This window comes from Psittacula echo, assembly GCF_963264785.1.
Source record: "Psittacula echo genome assembly, chromosome: 8".
Taxonomy (NCBI): Eukaryota; Metazoa; Chordata; class Aves; order Psittaciformes; family Psittacidae; genus Psittacula; species Psittacula echo.
In genome coordinates this window covers 15,758,907-15,785,901 of record NC_137744.1, presented here as the reverse complement: position 1 = coordinate 15,785,901, position 26,995 = coordinate 15,758,907, and the positions used below count along the sequence as shown (strand labels likewise).

The following is a 26,995-nucleotide window of genomic DNA, read 5'->3' as shown; positions in this document are numbered from 1 at the left end:
CTTGAAAACCTCTGCAGACCTCTAGATGCACCACAGAAGGAGCAGTTTGCTCTATTGGCCATGCGCATTCCCTCAGAATAACTTGGGAAAAACCACATTAGATTTATATATTAATTACTTATATGGTCATTAATAACCAGGGTGGGTTTCTTTTTGCTTTGGTTGAGGTTTTAGGGTGGATATTTTAGCAGCTCAGTTGTATCAAAAGAGATTTTGCAGTTCACACATCCAGCCTTGGTTTCTGAGGAGACACTGGCCCTCGGCTCTAGCCATGTGGGCATCCCTAATTCTGGCCTTTTGTGTGTATAGGTCTCCTCAGCACAAAGTCTCTTTAGTGTGCATGAAGGACAGAGGTGCCACCCTTTCCCAAAAACTGGAATGCACAGGTCACCCTCCCCAACACTAAAACAAACCCTTTTGCTCCTCAGATGCACTCTTTGCCTCAGCTCACCTTCAGCCTTTCAGATTTATAATTGGATTCTCGGAAGCAGACGACAGCCAGGAGCTTGCCAGTTGCTCTGTAACTTTTGAAAGCACCATTGCTCTCTAATTAAAGAGTAAAGATCCTCCAAGGGAGTAAAGGAGGTACAATGTACGAGCTGGTGGGCTGGCATGGAGTCAGGCCCTAAGATACTGGCTCTTCCTCCAGCCTTTTTATAACCTCCCTGATTCCCACAGCTAATCCATCCAACCCTTCCAGGTGATTTCAATCCCACAAGTGACATATGTCCTGGAAAACTGGATATTTCAGTGATCAGCCATTTTACGTGATGAAGTCGTGTAGCTTGATCCTGTACCCTGCAGCGCTTCAGCAATCAATGGACATTTTTTGTCCTTGATGGAGAGGGTGACAGGGTGGTGAATACCCCTCTTCTAACAGCAGGAGGTATTATGTTGTATATTATTATAAAGAAAATTCTTCAAACTGTTAATACGCTATATTCATAGCCAAATTAATATAGGGAATTAACAGTTTAAAGAATTAATTTTCAGCACTGTGCTGATAGATGTCCTGAAAGCTGGACGTTATAGGAGTGCTAGACACTAAAATTAACTGCTGTGGCCTTTGGATGCTTTTTGTGATGGTACCCTCAGACATTTGCATGGTGCCTAAACATCACCTGTGGTGATGAGGCACTTCTGGATGGGAACTGGGCAGTGGGGGACATGATGGCAGGGTGTACCCAAAAGCCTGTCGCCCTGCAAGTCCTCATAGCCTCAGTGCCTCCCTCTCAGCCCATGTATGAGATGGAAACCCTCCATCAGAGGAGGTCACCCTGCTCCAGCACAGGGCAGAGTTGAGCCGCTGCTGACCTCCTGCTGTGGTAGAGAAAGTGGTGTGGACATTATTCCTGCTTTCTGTTAGAAAAGAAGTGGTCATGGGCAGTTTGTCTTGGGCCCCTGCCACTGGGTGTTAACACTGTAAGAGAAGGTGTATGACACTCAAATGTGTATGTAATTCAGACTTAGTCCCCAGGCATTTGCAACTGCCAGGCACAGATTTATTTAGCGGGCTGAGGAGACAGTACCCTTCTCCCAGTCATCAGTTCCCCATCAGGGCCGCCTGATCCTGCTGCTGCCCCCCAGACTTCTTGCTCTCACTTGCATTGAGTTACAACTGCTTTTATTTGAAGAAATATAGGAAGTATAAGAAAATGGGGCTGGGAGGTGAGGGAATTCAGTTTGAGGTTTCTTTTCTTTTTAATGGTGTATGGAATTGCTGTGTGAGAACCTAAACTGGCATGCAGACAAGTGTTTTGTAAACTCAGAGTACATGCAGTCTTCAGTTGTGCTAAATGTAGAGGACAAAAATCAAGAACCATATAAGCCACTGTCCAAATCATCTGTTCAAGTCCTCTGCCTTTCATTTCTGTGTAGCAGAACATAAATTTATTACTAAAATAGTTTGGCTTTGCACAGCAGCTGCTATAGTTGCACAGTTATGCAACTTTAAATGGAAAATTAGAAAGCAGTTTAAAAAGCAAAATATTGAGCTGGTTTGCTAGAAAGGATTTCACAAACCTAACATGAATAGAAGTGCTTTTCTAGCTATATTTTCAACATTTCAGGGAAAAAAAAGATCTTTCTTACAGTTCAGGCAACATAGAACAGTTTAACAAATTGAATGTAGGAAGAAACTGGGTCGAATTTGGTAGAAACTGGGTAGAAATTGTTAGACTGGGACAGAACAAGGCTGGGCATGAGATGTGACATGGCTGTACCACACACTGCTAATGCGAGACAGCAAGCCCTCCATGCCTCAGGGGAGGAAATACAGAATGAAACACAGAAGACCAGGTCCTACGCGTAGCCCTCACATTTGTTCGGGGGTCCATCTTTCCTGAGCAGTGCAGTGCAATGGTGGTAGAGCTACTGGATCCAGAGGTGGGAGAACTGCACTAGTTCCTGCTGAAACCCACTCATGTCAAGAGGCTGGTTCTAGTACATGACCATCCTCTTGGGCAGCGCTGCACTGCAATGCATTCTGCAGCACAGACATTCCTTCTGCCTGCCAAGCAGAACCCAGTTTGCACCATTTGTATATATAGCACATATCAGGACAAAAGTCTCTCTTGCTTTCTGTGGCTTCGTTGCTCAGACACTGGTAATTCAGAAAGTACAGAAATGAAAAAAAGTTGCCCCTGCGTGAGAATAAAGAAAATGGAAATGAAGAAAAATGAACTGCAAGATAAGTTTTTAGAAAAGCTAGCATTTTCCCACTCTGTAATGGACATGAAATAGTTATGGAAGAGCTTAATTCTATGTATATAGAATTCTATGTATTTAGAATTACACTACAAGCAAAGCCTCTGCTGCTTTGTTCTGTTTCTGCCTCATATTTTCCCTCTTTCTCTGTAAGTCAGAGACAGTCTGATATATGGGTGTTATCTTTCTATATATAGTTTGTATAAGCCTCAGAGAAGTAATGGGCAGAAAAAAAATAAGTCATACTTCTTTTAATCAGTAGATTTTCTAGGAGGAAAGGGAACATTTTAAGCTCATACTTTTTAATCTAGATAATGTCAGTACTAATACTCTTTTTTACCCTTTCCCTTCATCCAGGTATCACTGTAGATAAGCACGGCTTTATTTACTTCGTTGATGGAACCATGATTCGGAAAATTGATGAGAACGGTGTGATCACAACAATAATAGGTTCAAACGGCCTCACATCAACCCAGCCATTGAGCTGTGACTCTGGAATGGACATCACTCAGGTAGACACCTGGTTTTCATGTGTTGTCACTTTTCTAAACATTGTGGAGACAGATAACTTAGTTTCTTGTACAAGGATCGTATATCAGAATATGCCGTATGAATCAGATAGTTCTGGACTGCACCATATGGAGTGGATCTTCCATTCAAGCGATTACTTTAAGATGTACCATATAAATGCAAAACTGTACGTTTGATTTTTTTCTAGGAGATGACATCTGAATGTGTAGAGGGACTTATATAAAAAATACTATTTAAAATACTGCGTTAGAAAGTTGCTATTCTGAGATACTTCATCTAAGGGGTTTATCAGAAGTTGAAAGTCCTTTCCTTTAGTCCAGCATTAAGAACTGATTTGCTTGAACTACTATACTAATGGAAAAAAATGTATGTTCTTCTTACATCCAAGTCTGTTCTAAATCAAGCAGGAGCATTACAGTAAGTATTTACACAACATCAGTATTGTAACGAAGCTACTGCATTTCAGTGCATTTCTCAAAGTGCCTTTCAGTTCTTACTTCAAGAGCAGTGTAAAAGAAATAGGACTAAAAGACACCTACTGCATCTCTAATTTGTGATAAATAAGATACAAAGATGAACATGAAAAGGTATAAATGGTACTTTTGACTAGTCAGTGTACCACACTTGCAGATGGCACAAGTAAGGGATTGGTGCTTGCCAGTAAATGCCTGAATTAATCAGCTTCAAATGGGAGAAAAGCTCTACTTGAAAAAATCTTCAGGCATCCAAGTAACATTCTAAATTTCTATTATGGACTGTGTAAGCTAATAACCAGGATCCAGTTAATTGTGCATTTCATTTTCTCTTTGCCCTTTCCTCAGTCCTTCATAATTAGAAAATCACAGTTAAAAAACATTGTGTAACAATGGTAAGAGCTTGTTCCTCATTTCTAAGTAGACTTTGAGTAATAGCAAGTGACTGTAGTCTTGTATGAAGATTGTATGAATCTTCATGTATGCATGAAGAATGTGGGGTCAGCATTTTGGGTAGTTCTTACCAGATTTCACAGGGACAAACAATGGAATCTAATGCTGCTGCCACAGAAGCACTCAGGGATTTTATAACTAGAGTCAAAACAGAAAAATGTGTCCATGTTCCATTTCACATGTCACTACACCTTAAGTATTTGCAAACGTGGGGAGGACAACCTCAGCTTCCTTGTTCCCAATTCTGGAATAAACAGACATTTTTATTCTCTGTGGTCTGGTAGACACATAATTATTCCATGTAAAGCAGAACAGGGTCAACTGCTAAATTGTGCTAATCCCAAGCTTAAACTAGTAATTGTCTTAAGATCACTCAGCTTCTGAATACCTTGGCTTCTGCTCTGGCACCTCTTCTTGCAGGACAGACAGTCCTGCAGGTGACGAGCAGGAGCCCACAGCAGCAAGCCCTGTTCCTGGCCGCAGGCTCTGACTGTGCTCCATAGCACACCAGCGGGCAGGAGCTGTGGTGCTTCATGGAACTTAAACATGCCTGAAGCACATTTACTTGCTTCTTGGATCCATGTAACAACTGCCTCGGGCATCAATAACCAGATTAGATATCTCTAAGTTGCAGGGAGTGGTGCCAGCTGCAGAGTCTGCTCCCTTGCCTTCTCCTTGTAATCTGCATCTCAGGCTGTACAAACAACTGCTTTAGTGGCCATATAATGCGTGGCCATACACAAGTGTGTATTTGTGTTCAAATATTTGCTCATTTTGCTCAATAATAAAATGTTTCACTAGACCTGAAATGGTGAGTTTCAATAGTTTTCAATTCCTTTAAAAACAATGCAAATACCCTTTGGCAAAAATGTTGAAGCAGGGATTTTTTCTTAAATTAAAATGAAGTGAATTGGGGGCTGAAATCAAATATGCCAAGAATTTGTAAGTAGGTTTAAATAGCCCTAAAATCCTGTTTTTTTGATAGATATGCTACTTGCCAGAAACAAGTTTATAGTTTACCTTACTCTACAACGTAGTTCTAGTGCCATGGAGAAAGGGCTTCTGCAAAATCATACATAAGAAAAAGCATCTCATAGACCAAATTACTCTTCATATTGCTCTCAGGATATCATAATTCAGCTGGGGTAGGGCCTTCTCTCTGTAGAAGCAGAAATAAACTTCTTTTTCCATGAACAATCCAGGGACTTCCATGCTGCAGCACCTACAGGAAACTATTGTTTCTCAAAAGTTTGCAAATGTTTCAGCATTCTGGGAAATCAAGACATGCTCTAGCATATAGATTGAGACAATCTTCGGATAAATTGTGAATGCAGGCCAGTAAATATTCTAAACAACATAATAAATTATGGCATATTAAAGTGTCCCTGAAAAGTGGCTGGTCTCATTTTCTAAGTCTACATATAGTAATACTTGCTGTGTAATTTTCTGTCACTGAGAGGTGAGGTCACATTGTTGACAATATGCTTTTGGAAGCATTCTTTTTTGTAGGCTTTATTTTTTGGATGTTCAAGTGAATCTACTGCAATTTTTCACAAAATCCATATTGTAGAGGTTTTTCACATACACAGTAAAGCCCAGACACAACATAAATGGCAAGAATGCATGTTCTGAAAAGTATCAAATTTGCACAACAGTCTTCTTCCAAAATTGTTGCTGGTAACCAGAAAACCCTATGAAATAATCACATCCCCTTGAAGTCAGGTGTATTGATCTGAAATTGTATCAATGAAAATAAGGGGATGATATTTTCACTTAGTCAGAAACTATTGTACATCCTTGCAAGACCTTCTGAGTTTATTCCAGAATGAAATGAAAAGGGAATTTGCCCTATGTCCTCTTAAATTGGGCTTTGGCTAAATTACAAATGGCGTTTACATCAAGAGAATGGGGGTTGCTCGCAAGCTGTATGTTTAGAGGAACTTACGTAAAGGTCAATAAAATAGATCCTCAAAGCTAAATTTGTTTTGACAAATCAAAAACTTGCTCAAAATCAGTATGTCTTGATTTACCAAAGTAGAAAAATGGACTCTTGAAATAAATACACAAAGTAACTGCCCGTTGCAAAAAACTACCATAAATGACAAGCTTTCACTTTAAGGCATTCACTTTAATAAATGAATTGATTATGAAAGGGTTTAATCATTTATTCCAATATCAGTTTTGACGGAAACACTTCTTCTTAATCATTCTGTGTTTGTTATTCACCACTTTCTCATTCTTAAGCGTAGCATTCTGCATTCATAACAGGGAAGGAAAGACAGCTGGGATTGAAAAGATTGTAAGTTGTGGCAAATAAATCACCAAGCTCTAACTAATTGCTTTGGTCCCATACTTCATTATTAGGTAGTTAATCTGAATTTAGAAGGAAAAGGACATTCAGTTGAGGTGTTTATATGGTATGCCAGCGTTCTCTGTACTATTTCAGCATGTACAAAACTTGGCTGACTTTTCTTCTCAGTACAGCTGATTTCAGTGTTCTTCAGTTAGTTAATAAGCAAAGCTAAAGAAAATGTTTCTTCAGAGTTAGGTTTATGAATATAGATGTGTATATACTCAGCCATCATTGGTGCCAGGATTTTAGCAGACACCAATATTAAAATCAGTTATTGCAGGATCTTTCATTCTGATAAAGCTGGTCATATTTGTTGAAAATGGTGCCTCTGGAACCCTGAATACTGGAACATGAACAAGAACCAAAATTTAAAGGGAAAACATTTTTTAAGAATATCAAAAGGTGGTGTTGGTCTTCATTTGGTCAGTGATTTTTAATATTCACCTCACTAATCTGCAGCACCCAGAATGTGAATGCTGGACTTTACAGGTGAGTGCCTGTGCTGCTCGGTCCTTGGCTTCTTCTAGGTCTGGCTCCAATTCTTCATTTGTTCTTTGCAAACTGTTTAGTTGTAGGTTAATTGAATGAGTAGTAAACCCATGTAGAACCTTATACTTTTGCATCTGAGCTTGAGGCCCTATGGATTGAGCTGTAAGGTCTACTGAATATCTCCTTCTGTCAAATTGAAGCTGCTGCATCTTCTGTTTTCTCCATACCCTTTGGATAGGAAGCCTATCATAGGTACTCTAAATCAGGGACATAAGCTTTGAATTGAAATACTCCTGCTGGCTTCTTGAATTGCTGCACTGCTAGCTGCTCCCTAAACTTGCACCAGCAGTGACTGGATGAGGGAATAGCATCCTGGCCACATGCTGCAACAGGAATGCTAAGGGAGAGGACTGGGCTGGAGAGGGAAAGAAGGACAACAAAGAGGATCATCATTCTGTTTCACTGCCCAATGAATTTGGGCTTGAACCTGGTCTACATCAGAGACATCTCTAGGTTTCTCTTTTTCTCAAATGTGCACACTCCTCTAGTGTTTGCTGCATCCCTGGAGTATACAGGATTTTTTTAGCCTGGTTACTGATAGCAAATGAGAGCAGATTATGTGGGCATGTCTGACCGTCTGTCAGTATTCTTTTCCTCGCAGTAAATCAAAATCTTGGGCCAATTTCAAACACATTTGTAGAGGAACACCAGCCTTCACAGCAATTAAATTCTTACATGAACCATAAAAAATATTAATCCAGCTGGAGGACAGAGACCTAAAATGTGCTTTCAAAAGGAAATATTGCAGCATGAACTTTCTTTTATTAAACTCCAGAGACTGCACTCAGGATCTAATAAATGTCCCATTCACAGAAAAAGCTTCATTTGGTGCTTGGATCTTATTAAACTCCAAAGTCAGTCAGCCATGAGACAGAAGTCCTTAGGAATACAGACTTCATTAGATCCAGTATTCATCGAAGTTATATTGATGTTGTGGGAGGTTTTGTGTGAAAGCAAAAACACTTCGGCTCAGCTTGAGTGATAAGCTTCACTGCTTTTCTGCCTCTGTTGCTTTGGTGAAAACTGAGGAGAGAATTACCAGATATTTCTACCATCTTACAATTTCATCCTGTATCTTTCCTCCCATGAGAAATATGTGGGCTGAATTTCCACTACTCCAAACCCCCAGTCATTTTTATCTGTGCAAGTGGTAGCAGTTAGTATTTGGGAACTGTTTAAACCAATCTTGAGCACAGTTGCTGCAAATACAGAGACCAAACATTTGCAAGACAACAGAAAATGAATCCCAAGAGGTTCCTCTTCGCCTATAACCATGGCCTTGTTCTCGTGCTGATGTCAGTCCCACTAAGCACGAGTCTGTGCCAGAGTAATAGCTCTGGCCTGATTGATGGTGTTAATAACTGTCACTGCTGTGTTCCAAAATGAAAGGTCTGGTTTGAAGACTTTTTCTTGACATTTGCACTTCATCAGCCTTTGTTCAGCAGTTCTCCACATGAGGGAACCATCTATATTGTGTTGCTTCACATAAACTTCAGTGACACTGCAAAATGTTTTGCTCCCTTATAAAAATGTAACAATTACTTATGTAGGCAATTTGCTTGCATAGGTCAAATTAAAAGGCAGATTTCTAGAACAGGGTTTAAAGGCGACCCATACATGGCGAGAATGCCGTGTCCTGGACAGCCTACTTTGAATGATGGAGGAGAGAGAACAGCAAGTAAGGCTGTTGATGACCTACTTGAAATAGTGAAATGAGAGACAGAATGCTGGAAAGCAGGAGTAAAGATGAGCAGAATTGCTTAAAAATGTAATATGTATCTCAAAAATGCAAACGCTGACATTGCTCCTGCAGTCACAAGTGCTGCAGGCACTCCCCACCAGCATCTGCACAGGCACAATATGCTTCAGTGGCATTGTGGAAGTGTTTTGGGCAGAACAAAAAGCTCCCAGGACATGGTGACCTCACTTGAAAGCAACGATGAGGGTCTGCTCATTGAAGCAAGCACAGCCTGAACAGAACTTTCACTAGGTACGTTTGGAGGAAGGAGAGGAAAAAGTGAAAGACAAGAATATGATCTGATGAATGGGTGGGAAACAGAGGGAGTGAGCTGCCAGCATAAAAAACAAATTGATTCAGGGCTGAAGTACTTTAAAGCCAGGTTGAGAATAAGATACCACAAAGCAACTGCAGGATCACGTGAAGCCAATTAGTTAATTAGTATTGCAGGTCAGAGGAAGACACACTATCCTTTTAGGTGTTTATGTATCTGACAGTATACACTGCATTCATGTGAAAGCAGACAGCACTCACTGGCTTTTTTTTAACACTAGGTGCATAATGTGCTACTTGTGTTAGAGAGCTGCATGCTATGAAAAAGGAAGCACTTTGTTTTCACTGTAGCAAAGTACTGCAAAACTACCCATGCTCATGATTAATTTTTAGTCTTCTACCTGTGCAAGGCTTTTGATACGCTGTTCTAGTTACATGTAATTAATGCAGCACAAATATTCCAAATCTCTGAACTGTGTTTGTCAGTATTTCACAGAAATGTTTTATGTGTATTTGTGAAATTGCTGAACAAAAAGCACACCAAGCAGAAATGACAATTTATAGGTCCTTTAATTTTTATTTGTGCTCTTCCTTTATTTGTGCTTCTTTCTCTGAAAAAAAGACTTTCAGAGCTTTTCTTGTTTTTAGAAAACATTATTATTATTTGTTCTAATTTTTGCTGCATGAAGGAGCCCAGAAAATCTGTCATTATTTTCCAGTATAAAGTCATCTTATTCTCTGTTTGTTTTTTTTTCTGCTGCTTAATTTCACATTCTTTGTTCTCTGGCTTTGCTGCAGTACCAGACAAGCTAACTAGAGTGGAAGTCGTGGCCCAGTACTGACTTCAGTGGAAGCAGGGCTTCCCACTGGGTGCTACTCCAAGCTTAATTGAAAGCGTAGTAGTGAGTATGTAGCAGCAGAGCCTTCACTGAGGCATTTTCAAACCTTTTCAAAAATGAGGGGCCCCCCACATCAGTTAATTGTTAGTCTTTGGATACCATAAGCCTATACCAGATAATTCCAGCCGTAACATATATAGGAACAAGCAGTCACTAGTATCCATACTTTGAAGAAAAACCAAGCTGAAAACCTTCTTTAAAAAAGATCTTCAGGTGGAAGATAAAATAATCTTTTCCCAGGGGTAGAGGGAAGGTTAAATAGCCTTTCTTTAACAGTAACTGCGAGACAAGAGGCTCATAGGATTAGGATCTGAGGTGGAAAAAGTCTGTGAGAGCTCATGAATCAAACTTGTAGGTGTATAATGTGATTTTCAGAATATCAAACAGAAAGCAGGGGGGTTTCATCACAGCTAATTTATATTCTTATCAAATTATTCTATCATTTAATTTGAAATATTAGTCATAGAAACGGGATGCCATGTGATGAAGTCACACTGCAATTTATTCCTTAAAGCCCAAGTTCTCCTTTTGTATTGGTCACCTGCAATTTATTTCAATTATCTGCCATAAATAATGCATTACTACTGAGTAAAAGACTACACACATTTTAATCAGCTCTTTCAGCGGTTGCATCCTTTTCTTTGATTGTTGCGACAGGGAGTGTTAGACGTTAGATGCTTGATGGTGACGTGAAGGAGACCTGACAGACCTCTGCTCATGACTTTTCTCTTACTTTTTGCTTTGTATACTTTTCTGTATACAGAGCAAAGGTGGTGGCTGTGCTGAATTACACTGCTGAAAATGTTTAGTGCAGCTTTGCCAGACTGGTGGGAGTCTGCAGTGGGTTGAGATATATTGGTTACTACATCTGACGTTTGTCATCTGTTGAGGAGACATAGAGGACAAAATATATGTGTGAAGAATATATATATATGTACACACATAATACATACCTATATATGCATATATAACTATGTCTGTATACATATATGTATATATGATTTTTACATACACAGCAGAACTAGCCATTAGTAATCAGGTAGCGAAAGCTTATCCCTGATATCCTGGAGCCCAGTCCCAAAGAAGGTCTGCTGAGGAGGGAATGTAGATGATGATGAGAGCATGCAGAGGCAGACCAAGCAGGCAGTGCCCCTCCTTTTCTTTTAAACCAGTTGTTCATCTACATCCACTAATAACAAGGCCTCTCAGTGATTTAAGACATATCTGCTTTGATGGAGGCAACTCCTACATGAACCAATTTTCTTAAGATTGTCAGGGTACTGTATGAATGTTGCTCTGCTCTCACCAACCAACCCTTCACACATCAATGGGGTAAAGGACCGAAAGATCTAACGGGTTTTATGTGTTATGAAGTGAATGACAGTAATAATTGAGTTTCCAAGCCTTTCAGATTGGTTTGGGGATTTGGAAATGCTGCACATCCTTAGGGGAAGGGAGACCAAACAGGCTGGCACAAGTCCAGAGTTTTGAGTACAGGCAGGTTTGAGGGCAGCAGACACCAGAGGTGGTGGTGTCCATCCTGCAGCAATGTCACACACTGCTGGGATAGAAATTGTTGCACTGATGAGGCCAGAGGAAGATTGCCCTACATCTTGGAGGAGTGAGGACTGGTCTTTGAACTCCTGGTCTGTCCTCACAACAGCACAGATCAGGAGACAGCTTACAGAAATAAAGGCATAAAATCAGTGTAAGTGGAAAAAAAGCTATATAGTCATTTAATTGTATCATCAGGTCATTGGAATTTTACATAGCTGCAAACTTCTGCATTTGAGAGCTATAAAAGAAAGTGTGGGTATGGTTGTATGACTGAAAGAGAGCATTGCACTGCAGTAATCGATGGAAGGGGGGTCAAAAAAGCCCACACAGCGATACTTCTGGCTTGCAAATTGCTCCAGGTGCTAGGGGGAACTGGGAAGTCTGCAGAGCCTGTCAAAACAACACTGTTATAATAGCAGCTTACAAAGGGCAGGACTTTGAAGCATGTCAGCACAAGGGAACTCTTGAGGGTGTTGTTCCCTTGCTCTCTGGGTACTACTTGGGTCTCAAAGCTGGTTATAAACAAAGACTGAAAAGGTTTTAGTACCAGGAACTGTTGCTTCAGAGGTATTAGTGATATTTCCAGTATCATTATTAGCACTAAGCTTGCCCTGAGTTATGCTTACAAGCTGCTGAAGTCAAATGAAAGTAAGCTGTGACAATCACAGGAGTAACGTGGCAGGAGCTGCAGCCTGGGCAGTGACAGCTGAGAATGCCTGATTTCTCCTCCTCATGATACCATGTTTTCTTCAGCATCCTTTCTACCCCTGTTTGTGCCAAGGAAAAAAAAATGGAAAAACATTGTGTCAGCGGAGGAAAATATACGCAAATGTCAAGACAGAAATCAGTTGTATCCATTTGTAGCGTGCCATACAGAGATGACGTTTATAGCTGTGCATTATGAAGTTTAGGCCACAGAGAGCGGCAAACAGAATGATAGAGAGCACCATTTTATGCAGTATGTTACTCTGACAATAACACTCACATTTACAAACAAATTAGCTAAAAATGTCTGAAGGACATTCAGCTTTTACAAACTGGGCCTCATCTCCCGCTGATAGGTTCCTTTGGGAGGGATATGGCATGCAAAATGATACACTGCCTTGGAGAATAAATTTATGAAGTTTAGCAATGTAGGTCACGTTGCAGGAAAATCATAAATGTCTGAACATCACTCAATAGCCATTCAATCAACTTCTCAAAGCAAAACAGGGAACTGAACAGCATGTAGCTGTCTCTGGTGAGAACTGGGGAAAGTCATGATATGATGTAAAACCCTTTAGGTCCTCCATCCATATGTATTTCTTTTTTCTTCTATTTTTCTTGCCAATTCACAGTTATATTTCTGTGTCAGTGTCAATAGTGACAACAAAGCCAACATGTTTTTTGCCATTACTACTATGAACTGTAAGAAGTGTGTCAGCTGGCTCGCAAAAGGCATGCCAAAAATCAGGGGAATCAGGAGAGGTCAAGTGGTTGAAACTTGGTGTAAGTAGCCTAGTCATAAGGAACTAATTTAATCGTGAAATTACTTTTGTATAGAATCATGGAATGGTTTGGGTTAGAAAGGACCTTAAGATCATCTAGTTCCAACCCCCCTGCCATGGGCAGGGACACCTCACCCTAAACCATGTCACCCAAGGCTCTGTCCAACCTGGACTTGAACCCTGCCAGGAATGGAGCATTCACGGCTTCCCTGGGCAACCCATTCCAGTGCTTCAGAATGGTCCCATTGAGCCAGAAGGGTTTATAACTGAAGCTATTTGCTTAAGTCTTTGGATTTGGTTTAAAGGAAAAGTTGTTTTAAAAGGATGTTTCTAGATCTAGCCCTGTTCTTACTGCTTTCTAGATCTAGGAATTGCTAAAAGCATGAGATCCAGAGATTTAGGACTTTGCTAGAGGTTTTGAGAGCCTTCCTGAAGACATCTAGCACCTTTGTAGATCTTGGGCCTTTCTAGATCAAGAGCTGGGAGGGGACAGGGCACAGGCATTTATTGCTTCTGGAGCATGTCTGGAGACTCACTAGATACTGCTTTTCTTGTGATGGCTTGGAAGCCTTTTAGAGCTTTTTCTCAGCACTTCTTTGCCACCCTTTCTAGCTCAGCATGCTTTCCTAGATCTAGCACCCTTATGGACCCTTTCTGAACACAGAACTTTGCAGGGACCCCTTCTAGGGCCTCCTGCACCTCCATATACTGCACCCATTGCCGGGGGGGGGAGTTGCTGTTCGGTTTTGGAAGAGGCTTTGTAGAGCTTTCCTGAGCCCTTCTAGGTCTGGAGCCTTTCTCTGCCTTTATAGATCTAGAGCTCAGCTACTGAAAATCAAAAACTACTTAGCTATCTGATGAGGAACCTGTTGAAAACCTAACTTTAGGCACACTTTTAGAATGTTTGTCTAGAGCCTTTTTGGAAGGTGAGAGAACTGAGTGCCTCTCCTTTTAGATCCAGGCTGTATCTGTCCCAGGCTTGAGATGCATTATTTAGCTGAGTGGTATTTCTTGAATTCTACTTGAAAAAAAATTAGTCCTAAACTTTATCCTTGTAAGCTTTTGTGGCAGTCTGACAATGCATATCCAAATATGCATCACAGCAGTAATCAATGCCCTTAGCTGGCAGAAATTTCAAGCTGAGTGCCTGCTTACAGTCTCAGACTAGAATCAAGCACTCTCCAGTACGTTTTCTTGCGAGTACCTAATCAATGTAAATGCTCACATGGAAGGATTCCAGCATGCAATGCAGTTGTCTTGTTTGCTCTGCAAAATGCAAGATGCTTAATTTTCTATTAAGTGTTTGGAGCCTAACAGCAGTATGTGTTTGCTTTCAATGCAGCATGACAGCCAGTTAGATTACATTCATTTTGCTCCGTTGAAATATCTATTGGGTAAATACTTGTGAAAAATCAGTTGCAGAAAATCATGTCATGATAATAATTAATCTTGATCCTAATTTCTGTAAAAGTAAGGATTCCAATTAATGCAGTTGCTTTTTCTGCCTAGAATTTTTATGCCCATGTGGAAAGAAAAGGTCTAATTTAAAGTTAAAAATCAAACTTTTCTATAGTTGTATTGCTTTAACTTTCTGCTACAGTTCAGTAAAGAATTAGTGCACTCTTACAATGGTTTTTAAACAGCTCTTACTATTGAATTGTGTATTGTTGTACGAATTTGCCATAGAAGATGCCCCGCCATAAACGTGTAGCGCAGAATATCTTATTTTCCCCATCCTTCTTTCTTTCCCTTGCAGAAGCTGTGTTTGTGAGTTTAATGGTGTAACTCTTAAGGGAAAGCTTAAACCACAGAAGTGAATTTCCATTTTCTTGTGAAAGCTGTGGTGTTAGCATTTGTTCTGATCCTTGCAGGAATGTGTTTTGTAGCCCTGATCCAGCTGAGGAGACAGCTGCAGCTCTCACATGCCCAGCTGGAAACCTGGCAGCAGCTCCTCATCCTTTGCTTCCCCAAGTCTCACTTACTGCCCAGCCCTGGGGACAAAGGAGCACTGCCCTGAGGAGCAGTGCTGTTGTCAGAGGTCATGATCCCAGTAAGACAGGCACTGATCTGCAGGAAATTTTGATTTCAATAATTTATTTAAATTTCAATTAAATTTCAGTTTTTAAATTTCAAGGGTTCAGGGCAGAGTCATAAGGAACCAATTTAATTATGGCTATTACTTGGTTGATACATTCACGGTGGCTGGTGTTGCTCAAATGCAGGGCTTACGCTTTCTTCGCTTTTTTCAGTTTGGGAAATTTCATTTCTACGTATCCTCTCTTCCTCCCAGTTTTCAGGCCAGATGCTTTTACGAAGCTCAGTAGTTACTGGAAACAGAAGACATGGTAATGTACTAGCTCCAGCCTCTCGCTGTTCTCAAACAGCTGTTAATTACTGCCTCAATTAAAGCTTTTCAAGATCTTCCTCCCACCTTTTCTGCATTGGCAGCACACTGGCTTTCTGTATCCAGAATTTCTGAGCCCAAAATGGAAAGATGAGGCCAACAGCAGTGAGAGATTTATTAAGATTTATGCAACTTTATTTTTGTGCCGTCTCATCTGACAAGTGCCAGGACCTGAAAACTCGAGTTAGAAAGCGAGGCGAAATGGAAACAGTCCTGTTGTTAGCTAGATTTCCACCTGGTCTCACTCTGTCCTTTTGGCTGTGCAGATGAGCTGTAATGGTATGTTTGGAGGACATCTATTCCCACTCCAGCACTGGAGATACGTTTGGGTTAGATTCATATTCATTGTCTATTTTGAGATATTTTAATTGAAGAGTCTTAGACTCCTCCTCTCAGAGGTACCGGTCTGCTCAAAGTGCTTTATGAATTCCTTCTGGGCATTTAAAGAAACGTTCATTCATAGCCCGTATAAACCATGGGTACCATGTTTAAACAGACTTAAATGGCTTAGGAATCTTAAATCCCATTGATTTTCATAGTCAATGGGCTTATGTGATTCTGGATAATAGTCCCTCTCTTGTTAAATAAAGGCAGTGTGAAACCTCTCCCCATAGAAATCAACTTTTCCTATTGATTTAGTAGACCCAAGATACAGTCTTTGAAGTTGTGAAGCAGAAAAAGAAAATCATAAAAAAGAAATTATGAAACAAGAAGAAAGCTGGAAAGTGAGAGCACAGCGAATATCTTGGCAAGTGAAGCGAAGACGAGCAGTGAAAACTGTTGAATTGATGCCTTGCCTTTACATTCCTGTGCTGGGTGTCTCATCCACTGGAAATAACTGATGGCAAAGGCAGGTTCATGAAGAGACTTCCCAAGCCATGATCCTGGAGAACTGGTGGCCTCAGACTTCTGAGCTGCATCTGTAAATGTGCCACAGCTGCTTTCCCAGCACAGGGTAGAAAATGGTGGTCGTTAGGCTGCAAAATTCATTTATTTGGGTTTTTCACTGGGGAACAGTGAATGCAGAGAGAGCAACATTTGTGAAGTTTAGAGCAGGGACTGCTACAGCTGAACTGTGTAATTCTGCATGTTGTAATATGCAGCATCAGGAGAATGAGAAGCAAAGGCTCCTGCAGCATGCCAGGAGCCTATAATCCCACCATGGGGAAGGGTTCCCCGGTATCAGACCGCAGGAGCAGAATTGTGTCTCTGTGTGCCATTAAGAAAGAAGCTAAGCTGCTGAGAGGAGCTGACAGTGTCAGTGTCAACAGAAGGAAGAGCCCAGAAGTGAGAGCAAACTGACAGAAAATGATGAAAAAATATCCATGCTTGTCAACTGTGGGAAAATAGAGAGAAATACATGTAGTGAGACACCCTGTGAAAAGTTCAGGGAAGCAGAACCGGTCTCCTTTCACCTTGTAAACTGCAGACTCCCTTCTAATGGACCACCTGTGTGAGCCCTTCCTCCGAGCCGTTTCACTCCCAGAAGGAAGGAGAAAGAAGGGTTTGAACAGGAAGAGAGAAGAATGCTATGTAAAAGTACGTTGTGGTGAGTAAAAGGGTTTGGCCTGGAAACCACAACTGAAGTGAGTATAAATAAGAGGAGATGAAAAAAGGAAGTTACCAGTGAAAAAGGAATATGGAAGGGCCTACGATCAGGTTTGAAAATGCATATCGCAGAGCTGAATAAAGGCAAAGGTAGCATAAACAGAAGTGCTTGAAGCTGAGCAATACTGATAGGAAATAATCCATCAGTCAGGACTATCAGAAAAATTTTGGCATGAATTTCATGCTACTACATGAAATTGAATCAAAATATACAAGCAATGCATGGCAAGAAATCAAAGCAATGGTGAAGCCTTTTTAGGGATTTATGCGGCTTCTTTTAATCCATGATAAATGAAACTTATCCCAGTGAAATTTACCCCTGCAACCAAACAGTTAAGCTCTTGAAACCAGCATCTGCAGACAAGGATAATTTTTTCCCCCTTTACTTTTCTTACTTTGATGTGAACAGTAGAATTTCTTTGATCTGTTTTGTTTAAAAGAGTACCAAAAATACCACAGCCATGCAAATGTCATGGAAAATGTGCAGAAACTTTCAGCCATATCATCAGAACCAAAAGTAAAACAATATTCTTTATAACCTAACACTTGAACGTGTGTACATGTGCAGGTGTGTATGTCTAAGATGTACATGAGTACAGGCTCTCCTATCAGTGCTACTTTAAAAAAATCTTATAGTTGTAAAGCTTTGCTGTGGGAAATGTATTGGGTTTGCATGGCAAGGTTTTGGTAGCAGGGGGGCTGCAGGGGTGGCTTATGTGAGAAGCTTCCCACCACAAAGGACCCACGATGGAGCAGTCTGTTCCTGAAGGACTGCACTGCATGGGAGGGATCCACAATGGAGAAGCTTGCAGAGAACTGCAGACCGTGGGAGGGTTCATATTGGAGGAATCTGAATGTCTCCTATGGGAAGGACCCCATGCTGGAGCAGGGGAAGAGTGTGAGGAATCTTCCCATGAGGAGGAAGGAGTGGAAGAGACAATATGTGATGAATTGATCACAGCCCCCATTCACCATGTCCCTCTGCCACTTGGGGGGAGGAAGGTAGAGAAATTAGGAATGAAGTTGAGCCCAGGAAGAAGGGAGGGGTGGGGGGAAGGTGTTCTTGAGATTTAGGGTTTATTTTTTATTACCCTACTCTGATTTGATTGGTAATAAATTAAATTAATTTCCCCAAGTTGGGCCTGTTTTGCCCATGACGGTAATTGGTGAGTGAGCTCTCTCTGTCTATATCTTGACCCACGAGCCTTTCCATACATTTTCTCTCCCCTGTCCAGCTAGGAGGGGACTGATGGAGCAGCTTTGGTGGGTACCTAGTGTCCAGCCAGGGTCAACTTAGCACAGAAAAATAAATACCTTGAAACCAGATATACAAGTAGATAGACAGTTATACAAGAACATGTGTATTTTTCAAGAAAGAAACAAATACAAAAAATACCATTCAGGTATGAGGGTTATTTATCTACCTAAACGTAGATTTCCCAGTGAAAATTCATTTAAACCAAAGCTGCCTTAGTGTACTTTGTGTTTTCTGGAACACTTGTCAGGAAAAAAGTTTTAGTAGGTGTTAATTTTGCACTTCTAAACCAGAGGTTGATTATTAGATATAGCTGGAGCCTTTATGTTGACAGTTAAATGCTGAATTGCCACGAAAGTTGACATGTTAATACTTACATGCAAAGGTCTCATTGCTCACAGGCTCACTTGTTTCGGCAGTGATTTCCATTGCAAATACTCAGTCTGCCATGAACCAAAACAGAATTGTCACCTGAAAATTTCAGTCTGTGAAGGGTGTGAGGAGCTGACTGCTCCTGAACAAACCTTGTCTGTCCATTTAGAATGGGATAATCATGAGTACTGTTTCTGTACACTGCTCAAAAAAAGAGCCCACTAAATATAAGAAAAATACTTGCAATTGGCCCAATTTTGAGTTATAAGAAAAATACATGTACATGGGGGAGGACTTTTTACAGGGGCTTGTGAAGAACTGCTTCAAATTTAAAAGTATATTAACTGATTTAATATTCTTATCCTAACTGAGATTTTGTCTGGGAAAACTTTTTAATAGGCACAGTGATATCAGATGAGAATTGAAGTTCTTCTGTGTAATATGTTTATTGGTTTTGAATGAAGCACAACTGATGGTTTGGTCACAGAAACCTGCCAGAGGGCAGCTTGCTTAAAAAGAAAAGAAACAACTGGTGACTTTTCAAGGCAACAGTGAACCTGAGGGTGCAGTTACACTTCAGCTTAAGCTGATTTAGGTGATTAGTTTTTAGGCAGCAAACTATCCTTAACCTGCTCTCTGTAGGGCCGCATTAAGCACTGGCCTTGCTGCTGGGGGCTGCACTGGGAGAAGGGATGGGGTGGGACTGCAGGAGCCCCAGCGTAAGATGGGTGAAGGCTCTTCCTAACAAGAACAGTGCAGATTTTTTTCTAAATCTGCAGTTGTCCCTCAGATTAGGGATGTTGAATGGTTTGTGTTTATGTGCGTGTTTGAGTTTAGTTGACCTATTTCACCTTTTTTCACCTCCAGCTGCACTAGCATAAGCTTGGAGTGAGCAGCAGCTGGTTTTTATGCTGCAGTCTCCAGACAGATACATGCTACCTTTAATATTTCAGCTGGGTTTAAAGCATTAATACATCCATGACTGCTTTAAACCCAAGAAAGAGAAGCTGTAGCCATGCCTTCTGTTAGCTTTGCAGAGCAGAGAGCTAGGCAACAGTTCTGGTGTAGCAACCAAAACTGTTTAGATGTTCGCAACTTAAATTTTATTTACTTTTGCCAGAATGCAGCTAGATTTACAGATGTGATTAGTATGAAAACAAATGTGCTTGCAGTTAGCAGCTGTTAAGAATAAGCTTTAGGTGCCTTGCTGCAAGTGAAGTGGACAGCTGCATACAAGTTTATTCTATCTGAGTAGACAAAATCAGCCTTAAATCAACCTGAGAAAAAGTTGGTTTGGCCCACACCAGTCCTTGTTTATCTGCAAGACATCGGTCATGCCTTCACAGTGGGAGGAATTCAACTTATTCACTGGGCAAAGAAAATGTTGCTGGTCCACAAAGGAAAACCAACTATTAAGACATGGCAGGTGCTATATTGAGTCATTATGGCAACAATAGATAATTCCAGGCCAAAGTTTTTATCATGAATAATCTAGTTACAGTTAATCAAAGATTATTGTTACAGCAGAGTGATCTGTGAAGGAGGCCATTAAAGTTGAAGGCGTCTGTTTCCCATTAAAAATAATCCATTTACTTTGATAGAGCAATCAAATATTCTGCATTAAAGGTACATTGCAAGTACGGTTTTTTCCAGGTTTCCTGAAGATAGCTTTGTAGAGATCTTTATGCTAACTAAATGGTTTTATTTGGTGTCCCAGTGAACTCCCAGTTGAAGCATGAGTTAGCAGCAGTGTGTAACCAGCCCTAGCGCAGAGGGTGGAATCCAGGCAGTCACACACACACAGAAATCAGGACCTTTGTGGGAGGAATCTGTTTCCAACTGCTTCACCACATTTATCATCATTTGGAAGGGCTCTGCCACCTGGTTCAGAGGAGATCTTGAACCCGACAGCATTAGTCTTAATGCCAGTTATTATTATGTGTAGTAAAATGGACTGGGCACAAGGAGGAATTAGATTACTCTATGAGCCTTCATAATTGTGTGGTGCACCATGTAACCGCGCAGGATGAGACATGGTAGCCACAATGCCTTTGCTTTATTAAAACATTGATTATCAAAACAGCAATGTACTTCTGAAATGAGATTATTGAGGAAATACTGATGCTTGACAAAGGGAGAGACTTGGCCTCCAGCCTGGTTCCTGAGCTGACCCCAGGCAAGCAGGTGGCTTGCGATGGCCATGCACTGTACCATATGTTATTCTTCACTGCTGAGTATTATATTAGCATCTGCGGTCTCTACATTCATAGATCTTTTAATTAGTGCAGTGGAAAATGAGAAAAACCATCAACAAAACCAGAAAATGAAATAGTAAAAGCCTCTGTAACATGTAAAGCATAAAAACCCTTTACATTTTAACCTGGTATTTATTCTCTTCTGATTGAAATATTTAGTCCAGAAAGATTCCACTTGGATACAAGCAGCCATCTCTTTGTGAAGGACAACAAGCAGAGCACCCCAAGACAGATGAAAATAGGCTGTCTTGCAATCTCAGTGGCTCAGTTGTTCTCTGACCTTTCCATAGACAAGCTGCAGTCCAAATCCTCCACTGGCCATTAACTGAGAAGAGGGACCAGTCTACTCTGTTGTTGTTTCCCGAGTCAGCAATCATGCAGTACCTATTGAGCTTTCTCAATAGGAGGATGTTGAAGCTCTGGTCAGTACATGATACAGTCAGCATCCAACATACTGGTGGTCTTCCAGGTGGACAGGCAGCCCCACCTTTTATTGGGAGCACGTTTAATTCCTCCAGATCCTGACGCAACTGGAATCAGATGAGTGAGGTCATTCTTCTTGTATCTCCTCCAATGTGGTTTGGAAACTGTTTGGTTGGCACTCTCACCTGCATGGAAAAAGGCAAAAAGCTAACCTTAAGTGTGAAGAGTTTATTTAATCCATGACTGAAATACTGAATTCACAAAGCAAAAGCATTATAAATAATTGCAGCTTAGCTCCTGTATCATGTGAAATGTGATATATTGGTGTATTATTATGTTACAAAGAATTAACGAGCTTATATTTCTTGTGGCATATAAGTCTTATTAACATTTCTTGCTTAGTAAATAAATTGTAGAAATGTGTCATACTTTTCTAGTATGGCATTTTCCTTTTGTACTAACAGTCAATTAAAGCGTTAGGACATTGACAGTCTCTAACTGTTTTCCACCCTGCCAGCGTTGACTGCCATGTTGAAACAATAACAGTCAGACCTGGAAAATTTTCTGGCTGATGTTGCATGACATGAAGAGTGTGTTTTTATTTGCATGACTGCATTTTAGGTATAATAAAATTCTCACCTTAATGGAGTTGTGCAAATAGCTCTCAGAGGGTGCTAAATTACTTTTTGCATCAAGTTTTGCTCCATGCCAAAGCTGGACCTCAGAAGGATTATGCTTATTGAAACTTCTTCTGCCAAACCCAGTTAAAAGTAAATACTAGAGAAGCAGTGCTGGGTAAATCCACCGAGTGCCTTGATGACATGGTGATCAGATACGGCTGAATGAAGCTGCCTTGCTGTCTTAATCATTCTTTTCTCTTTTTTTCCCTGCCTTTCCCTTAATTCTTTTTTCCCAGGTGCGATTAGAGTGGCCAACAGACCTCACCGTGAACCCTCTGGATAACTCACTGTATGTGCTGGACAACAACATCGTCCTGCAGATCTCTGAGAACAGGCGTGTGCGAATTATTGCTGGGCGCCCCATTCACTGCCAGGTGCCAGGCATCGACCACTTCATTGTCAGCAAGGTGGCCATCCACTCGACCCTGGAGTCAGCCAGGGCAATCGCTGTGTCTCACAGTGGCATACTCTACATTGCAGAGACAGACGAAAGAAAGATCAACCGTATACAACAGGTCACAACCAATGGTGAGATCTCTATCATAGCTGGAGCCCCATCAGATTGCGACTGCAAGATTGATCCTAATTGTGACTGTTTTTCAGGTAAGGAGATGCTAGGTATTTCCTGTCTCTTACCTGTTAATATCCCTTGGCACAGCTGCAGATTGCAGAGCAGTAAGGGGAAGAAGAGAGGAGTAATAATTCAGTTTCCTTGGAAAGCAGAAAACCATATCAGCAGCTCTTTGTGGATTTAATCTGTTTTATTCACAGAAGTGAGTCTTCCAGTTGGCACTGGAGGAACCGCAGGGTCATCTTTGCCATTCCACTTTTCGTAGAGAGGTTACACTCAGTTCAAAACTCAGTTTAGCTCTAAGCCTGCCTTTCTGTGTCAGCTATGTTTGCCCTTGTTGAAGATGATACCAGCCCCAGTGCAGATTGCTACCGGACCCGGCATCCCTTCCCACCAAGAAGAGCACCAAGGTGTTTCACATCACGTGAAAGACACTAGCTTCTGGCTTCCTATTGCTTGCATCACACTGCACAGCCAGCAAAATGATGCAGACACATAATGTTCAGTGCTTTCTTTGTGTGTTTTGAACTGGAACAGCCAGTACCAGGCCTGTGCTGCACTACTGGCGTGCTCAGCAGCACAGCCCCTCTCCCTGCATGCACCAAAACAAATTTAGCACTTTTTTTGATGGAAACATATTTCATAATGAGGCAAAGGACAGCATTCCTGTATGCAGAGGTATGCAGTATGTTGTCATCTTGTCATCTCGAAGGACCGCTGTGTTCAGCTCCATAATGTCATCATAATTCTTAAGCCTCTCATTTCAAGTAAAAGGTTAATTACTGACAAGAAAACATTAAGTATGTCAATGATGGAGAGCAAAAAATGTAAATGGTGTTCCAGAGAAGGTGTGTTGCTGACCCAGCATTGTAATGATAATCAAAGCCCCATGTGCATTGGAAGTGCTGCCAACTATGGCAGAGCAGTGAAAAGAATCCTGTTCAGGTTCATGTTGAGGGAAACTCCCCTCAGGGCTAAAAAATGAGAAATTGTGACATCTCTAAGGATTGTGCCAGGGCTGGGGTGGTGAAAGGCAGGGTCTGCTTGGCAGAAAGATCAGCTCATTTGTCCATCTCCAAGGAAGCATAGGGCATGCTCAGACTCTCCAGCAGAGTTAATTTCTCAGTCAGGAGAAGGAGAGCAATACAAACAGTAATGTGTTTCGCTCTAAGAGTGAGGTTTAATACATTATCTTGTTAGTTACAGAAAATCCTGCTCATGTAAATTCATTTGGATATGCATATACAGCCCATGATAACACAGATATCCTCCTCAAACCTTAAAATACACAAACCAAATAAATTATCAAGTGATACTGGAAGGTGGGGTTTCTCAAGGTGCTTTTGGGCTAATGTTCTTGGTTTGTTTTCCTGTAGAGTTGAGGTTTTATAAAGTACAAATTAATATTTCCTTCAGTGTCATTTTAGCTGAATTACTGGGGTTTATTTTCTCTTTGTTTTGTTTGTAACACAATTCTACTGTAACTACATGCCAACAGACAGAAAGTACAGAATAAAAACTCAGGTGTCATGTCTTTTTCTTTCACAGTTTTGCCCTTAAAGCTTTCCTGAGCAGCAGGGTTTTGGGCTTAGCAAAAATGTTGTAAATTAGATAATTTATATTCTTGTTTGTCTTCATTGCAAGTAATTTAGAATTGCACCAACCTTAGATAATAGGGATTTAATGAGTTGGAAGAAGATCTTGTTTTATTGACCTGTAAGTGATACTGAGGAGAAACAGTGTGTCAGGCTTAGGGGATCAGCTTAAATACGGACATTATGGATTACTAAAATTACCATTTCTCCCTCAGGTGATGGTGGCTATGCCAAAGATGCAAAGCTGAAGGCACCTTCTTCTCTAGCAGTCTCTCCTGATGACACACTGTACATAGCAGACCTTGGCAATGTTCGCATCCGTGCAGTCAGCCGAAACAAGGCTCACCTCAGTGACACGAACATGTATGAGATCGCATCACCAGCGGACCAAGAATTGTATCAGTTCACCATCAACGGCACCCACCTGCACACACTGAACCTCATAACGAGGGACTACATTTACAACTTCACCTACAGTGGGGAAGGAGATATTGGCACCATCACCAGCAGCAATGGGAACTCAGTTCACATCCGCAGAGACACGAGCGGGCTGCCCCTGTGGATCGTGGTGCCAGGGGGGCAGGTGTACTGGCTGACAATAAGCAGCAATGGGGTTCTGAAAAGAGTTTATGCCCAAGGCTACAACTTGGCTCTGATGACATACCCTGGAAACACAGGGCTTTTAGCAACCAAGAGCGATGAAAATGGATGGACAACAGTGTATGAGTAAGTCCATGACATTAAATGTCTGATGTCAAGAACCTGATTTTAAATGAATGTTGATTTTTTTTTAGTCAGTTCTAATAATTTAAAAAGACACCCTGCTACTAACCCTGCATGAGAAGGACGAGCTATTCTGTTGCAAAAGCTTTTAAAATTAAACACTGCCATTTCTTAAGTGTTGAAGCCTGTCATATTGTGAAAGCTCTGGACATAGTGCTCATTAAATGTAGCAGAAACTGCTTGATATTATGTTTCATTTGCACTTTATTATTGTGAATTTGTTTCTTTAAATGAAAATATTGTGGATTTTTTTTGTAACTAAAGAAGTAGAGGCAAGTTGTGATGTGAATCAGGAATTGGCAAAATTCCTGAGGAGGGCAAAAATGAGAAATAATGCATTCTGATCAGAGAAGGGAGTGTTGCAAAGGCAATTGAGAATCTCAGTGGATGGAATATTCAAAGGATGAACTTGTCTTTATCAGCAGGGGAACAGGATATACAATTATAACAAATTGGATGTATTGGATATGAATTTGATATAAATAAACAAAAAGGATATACAATAATAACAAAAAGGATATTTACTAGAAAAAGACTATACATACAAGCTGTAGGAATGGGCACGTAAGCAAAACCTTCAGGAGACCAAAAGAGCAAAGAAAGGCAGTTAAAGATGTAGTCAGAACATCCCAATCTAGTCCCAGAGAGAGAACAACCCTAGAAAAAGTTCAATTTTTATTTATAAAGAGATGTGAGGTATCAGGATTTCTTCTTATCTCTAATTGTCATAATCCCTATTTGAGGATGTGACAGGAGATGGCTGGAAATCAGATGTTAACATTGCAGTACTACTTCAGAGTCTCCGAGGAGGATAATAATTCCTGCTTTCTGTGAGTATAGTTGTTCATGGTCAAAAACTAAAAAGAAAAGCCATCCAGGTTGGATACGAACAGAAAACACATTGAGGAGGATTAATTTACTGCACAAGTCACCTGGAGAGGTGGTTGAGTCACCATCATTATAGGGTTTTAGAATTATGTTTTCTTAAAATGGAAGTAGGATAAAAGCAGAGAAAACTGCTGCCTAGTCCTTGGGATTTTTTTTTCAATGGGATGTTTTTCCATCTGTTATTCTGCCAAAGACTAAGTTAGTATGGTAAACATGGGCATAAACGGTTAGAGAGGAGCATTTTTGACGATCTGGGAAAAAAAAAACCATACAGGGCCTTTTTTGGTTTAGTTGTTATTATCAGGCATCTATTGATACAAACTTAAATTCTCTTGCAACAAGACAAAGCTCACTGTTATCCTCGTGCTGTTTAAATACTGATCTGAGTGTTACCTTTTATGAGCAGAACTGACTTAAAATGTATGCTTTTTTGGAATCATTTCAGCACTGAGAGTGACCCATTTAAATCCCTACTTGAGGATGGCATCAGTCCAGACCATGGACCAATGACGCTTTCAATAAGCTTTTACAGTAGCTCCAAGTCATTCCTATTACGTCTTAAAACACTGAACACCATGTATTGTGGCAGGGACTTGATTGTTAGACCATGTTAGAGCAGAATATTTGTATTCATGTGCTTCTTAATCTTGGTAGTCTCACTCTATCCTACTGACACTGAGTGTAAACCATTTCACACAATTACTGCTTGTTCCTGATTTCTTCTGAGAAGTTGTTTGTTGAAGTATGATTCAAGCATAGTAAGATCTTTTAAAGGACTTCACCTGCTTGCAGGTGCCTCCCAGTGTATGTCATGTAGATTTGTTAACACAGCTGTGCCTTGGAAGGATTGATATGATGTGTATGGGGAACACAAAGAGATAGTGCTAGATTAAACAGTTTTTATACTTTCACAGCTTTAGCTGCAGGCTGGGTAACTGTCCTCACTGACGCTTTGAGCTGTCCAGACTTTGCATGACTGCACACTAGAAATTAACTGCCACTCTAGAAATTAACAGAATTACAATTATTAGCATTACAAAAACAACAGCACAATTTAAGGGTGAAGGCATGTCATTAATATTTATGTTCAATCCAATATTTTAAGTCATCTTCATAATATATTACAATTTCCTGAGTGTCTG

At 40.7% G+C, this 26,995-nt stretch overlaps 1 protein-coding gene across 2 annotated transcripts in view; it reads left to right on the top strand.

The window, feature by feature from the left end:
• TENM1 (teneurin transmembrane protein 1) overlaps nucleotides 1-26,995 on the top strand; it is a gene marked incomplete at its 3' end in the record, with an annotated part of 242,605 nt that overhangs the window by 195,824 nt on the left and 19,786 nt on the right. For both annotated transcript variants that reach the window (XM_080624671.1, XM_080624670.1), the window contains exons 21-23: nucleotides 3,064-3,218; nucleotides 22,253-22,619; nucleotides 24,398-24,908. In XM_080624671.1, coding sequence (XP_080480797.1) covers nucleotides 3,064-3,218; nucleotides 22,253-22,619; nucleotides 24,398-24,908 — 1,033 coding nt within the window. The remainder of the gene's footprint in view (nucleotides 1-3,063; nucleotides 3,219-22,252; nucleotides 22,620-24,397; nucleotides 24,909-26,995) is intronic.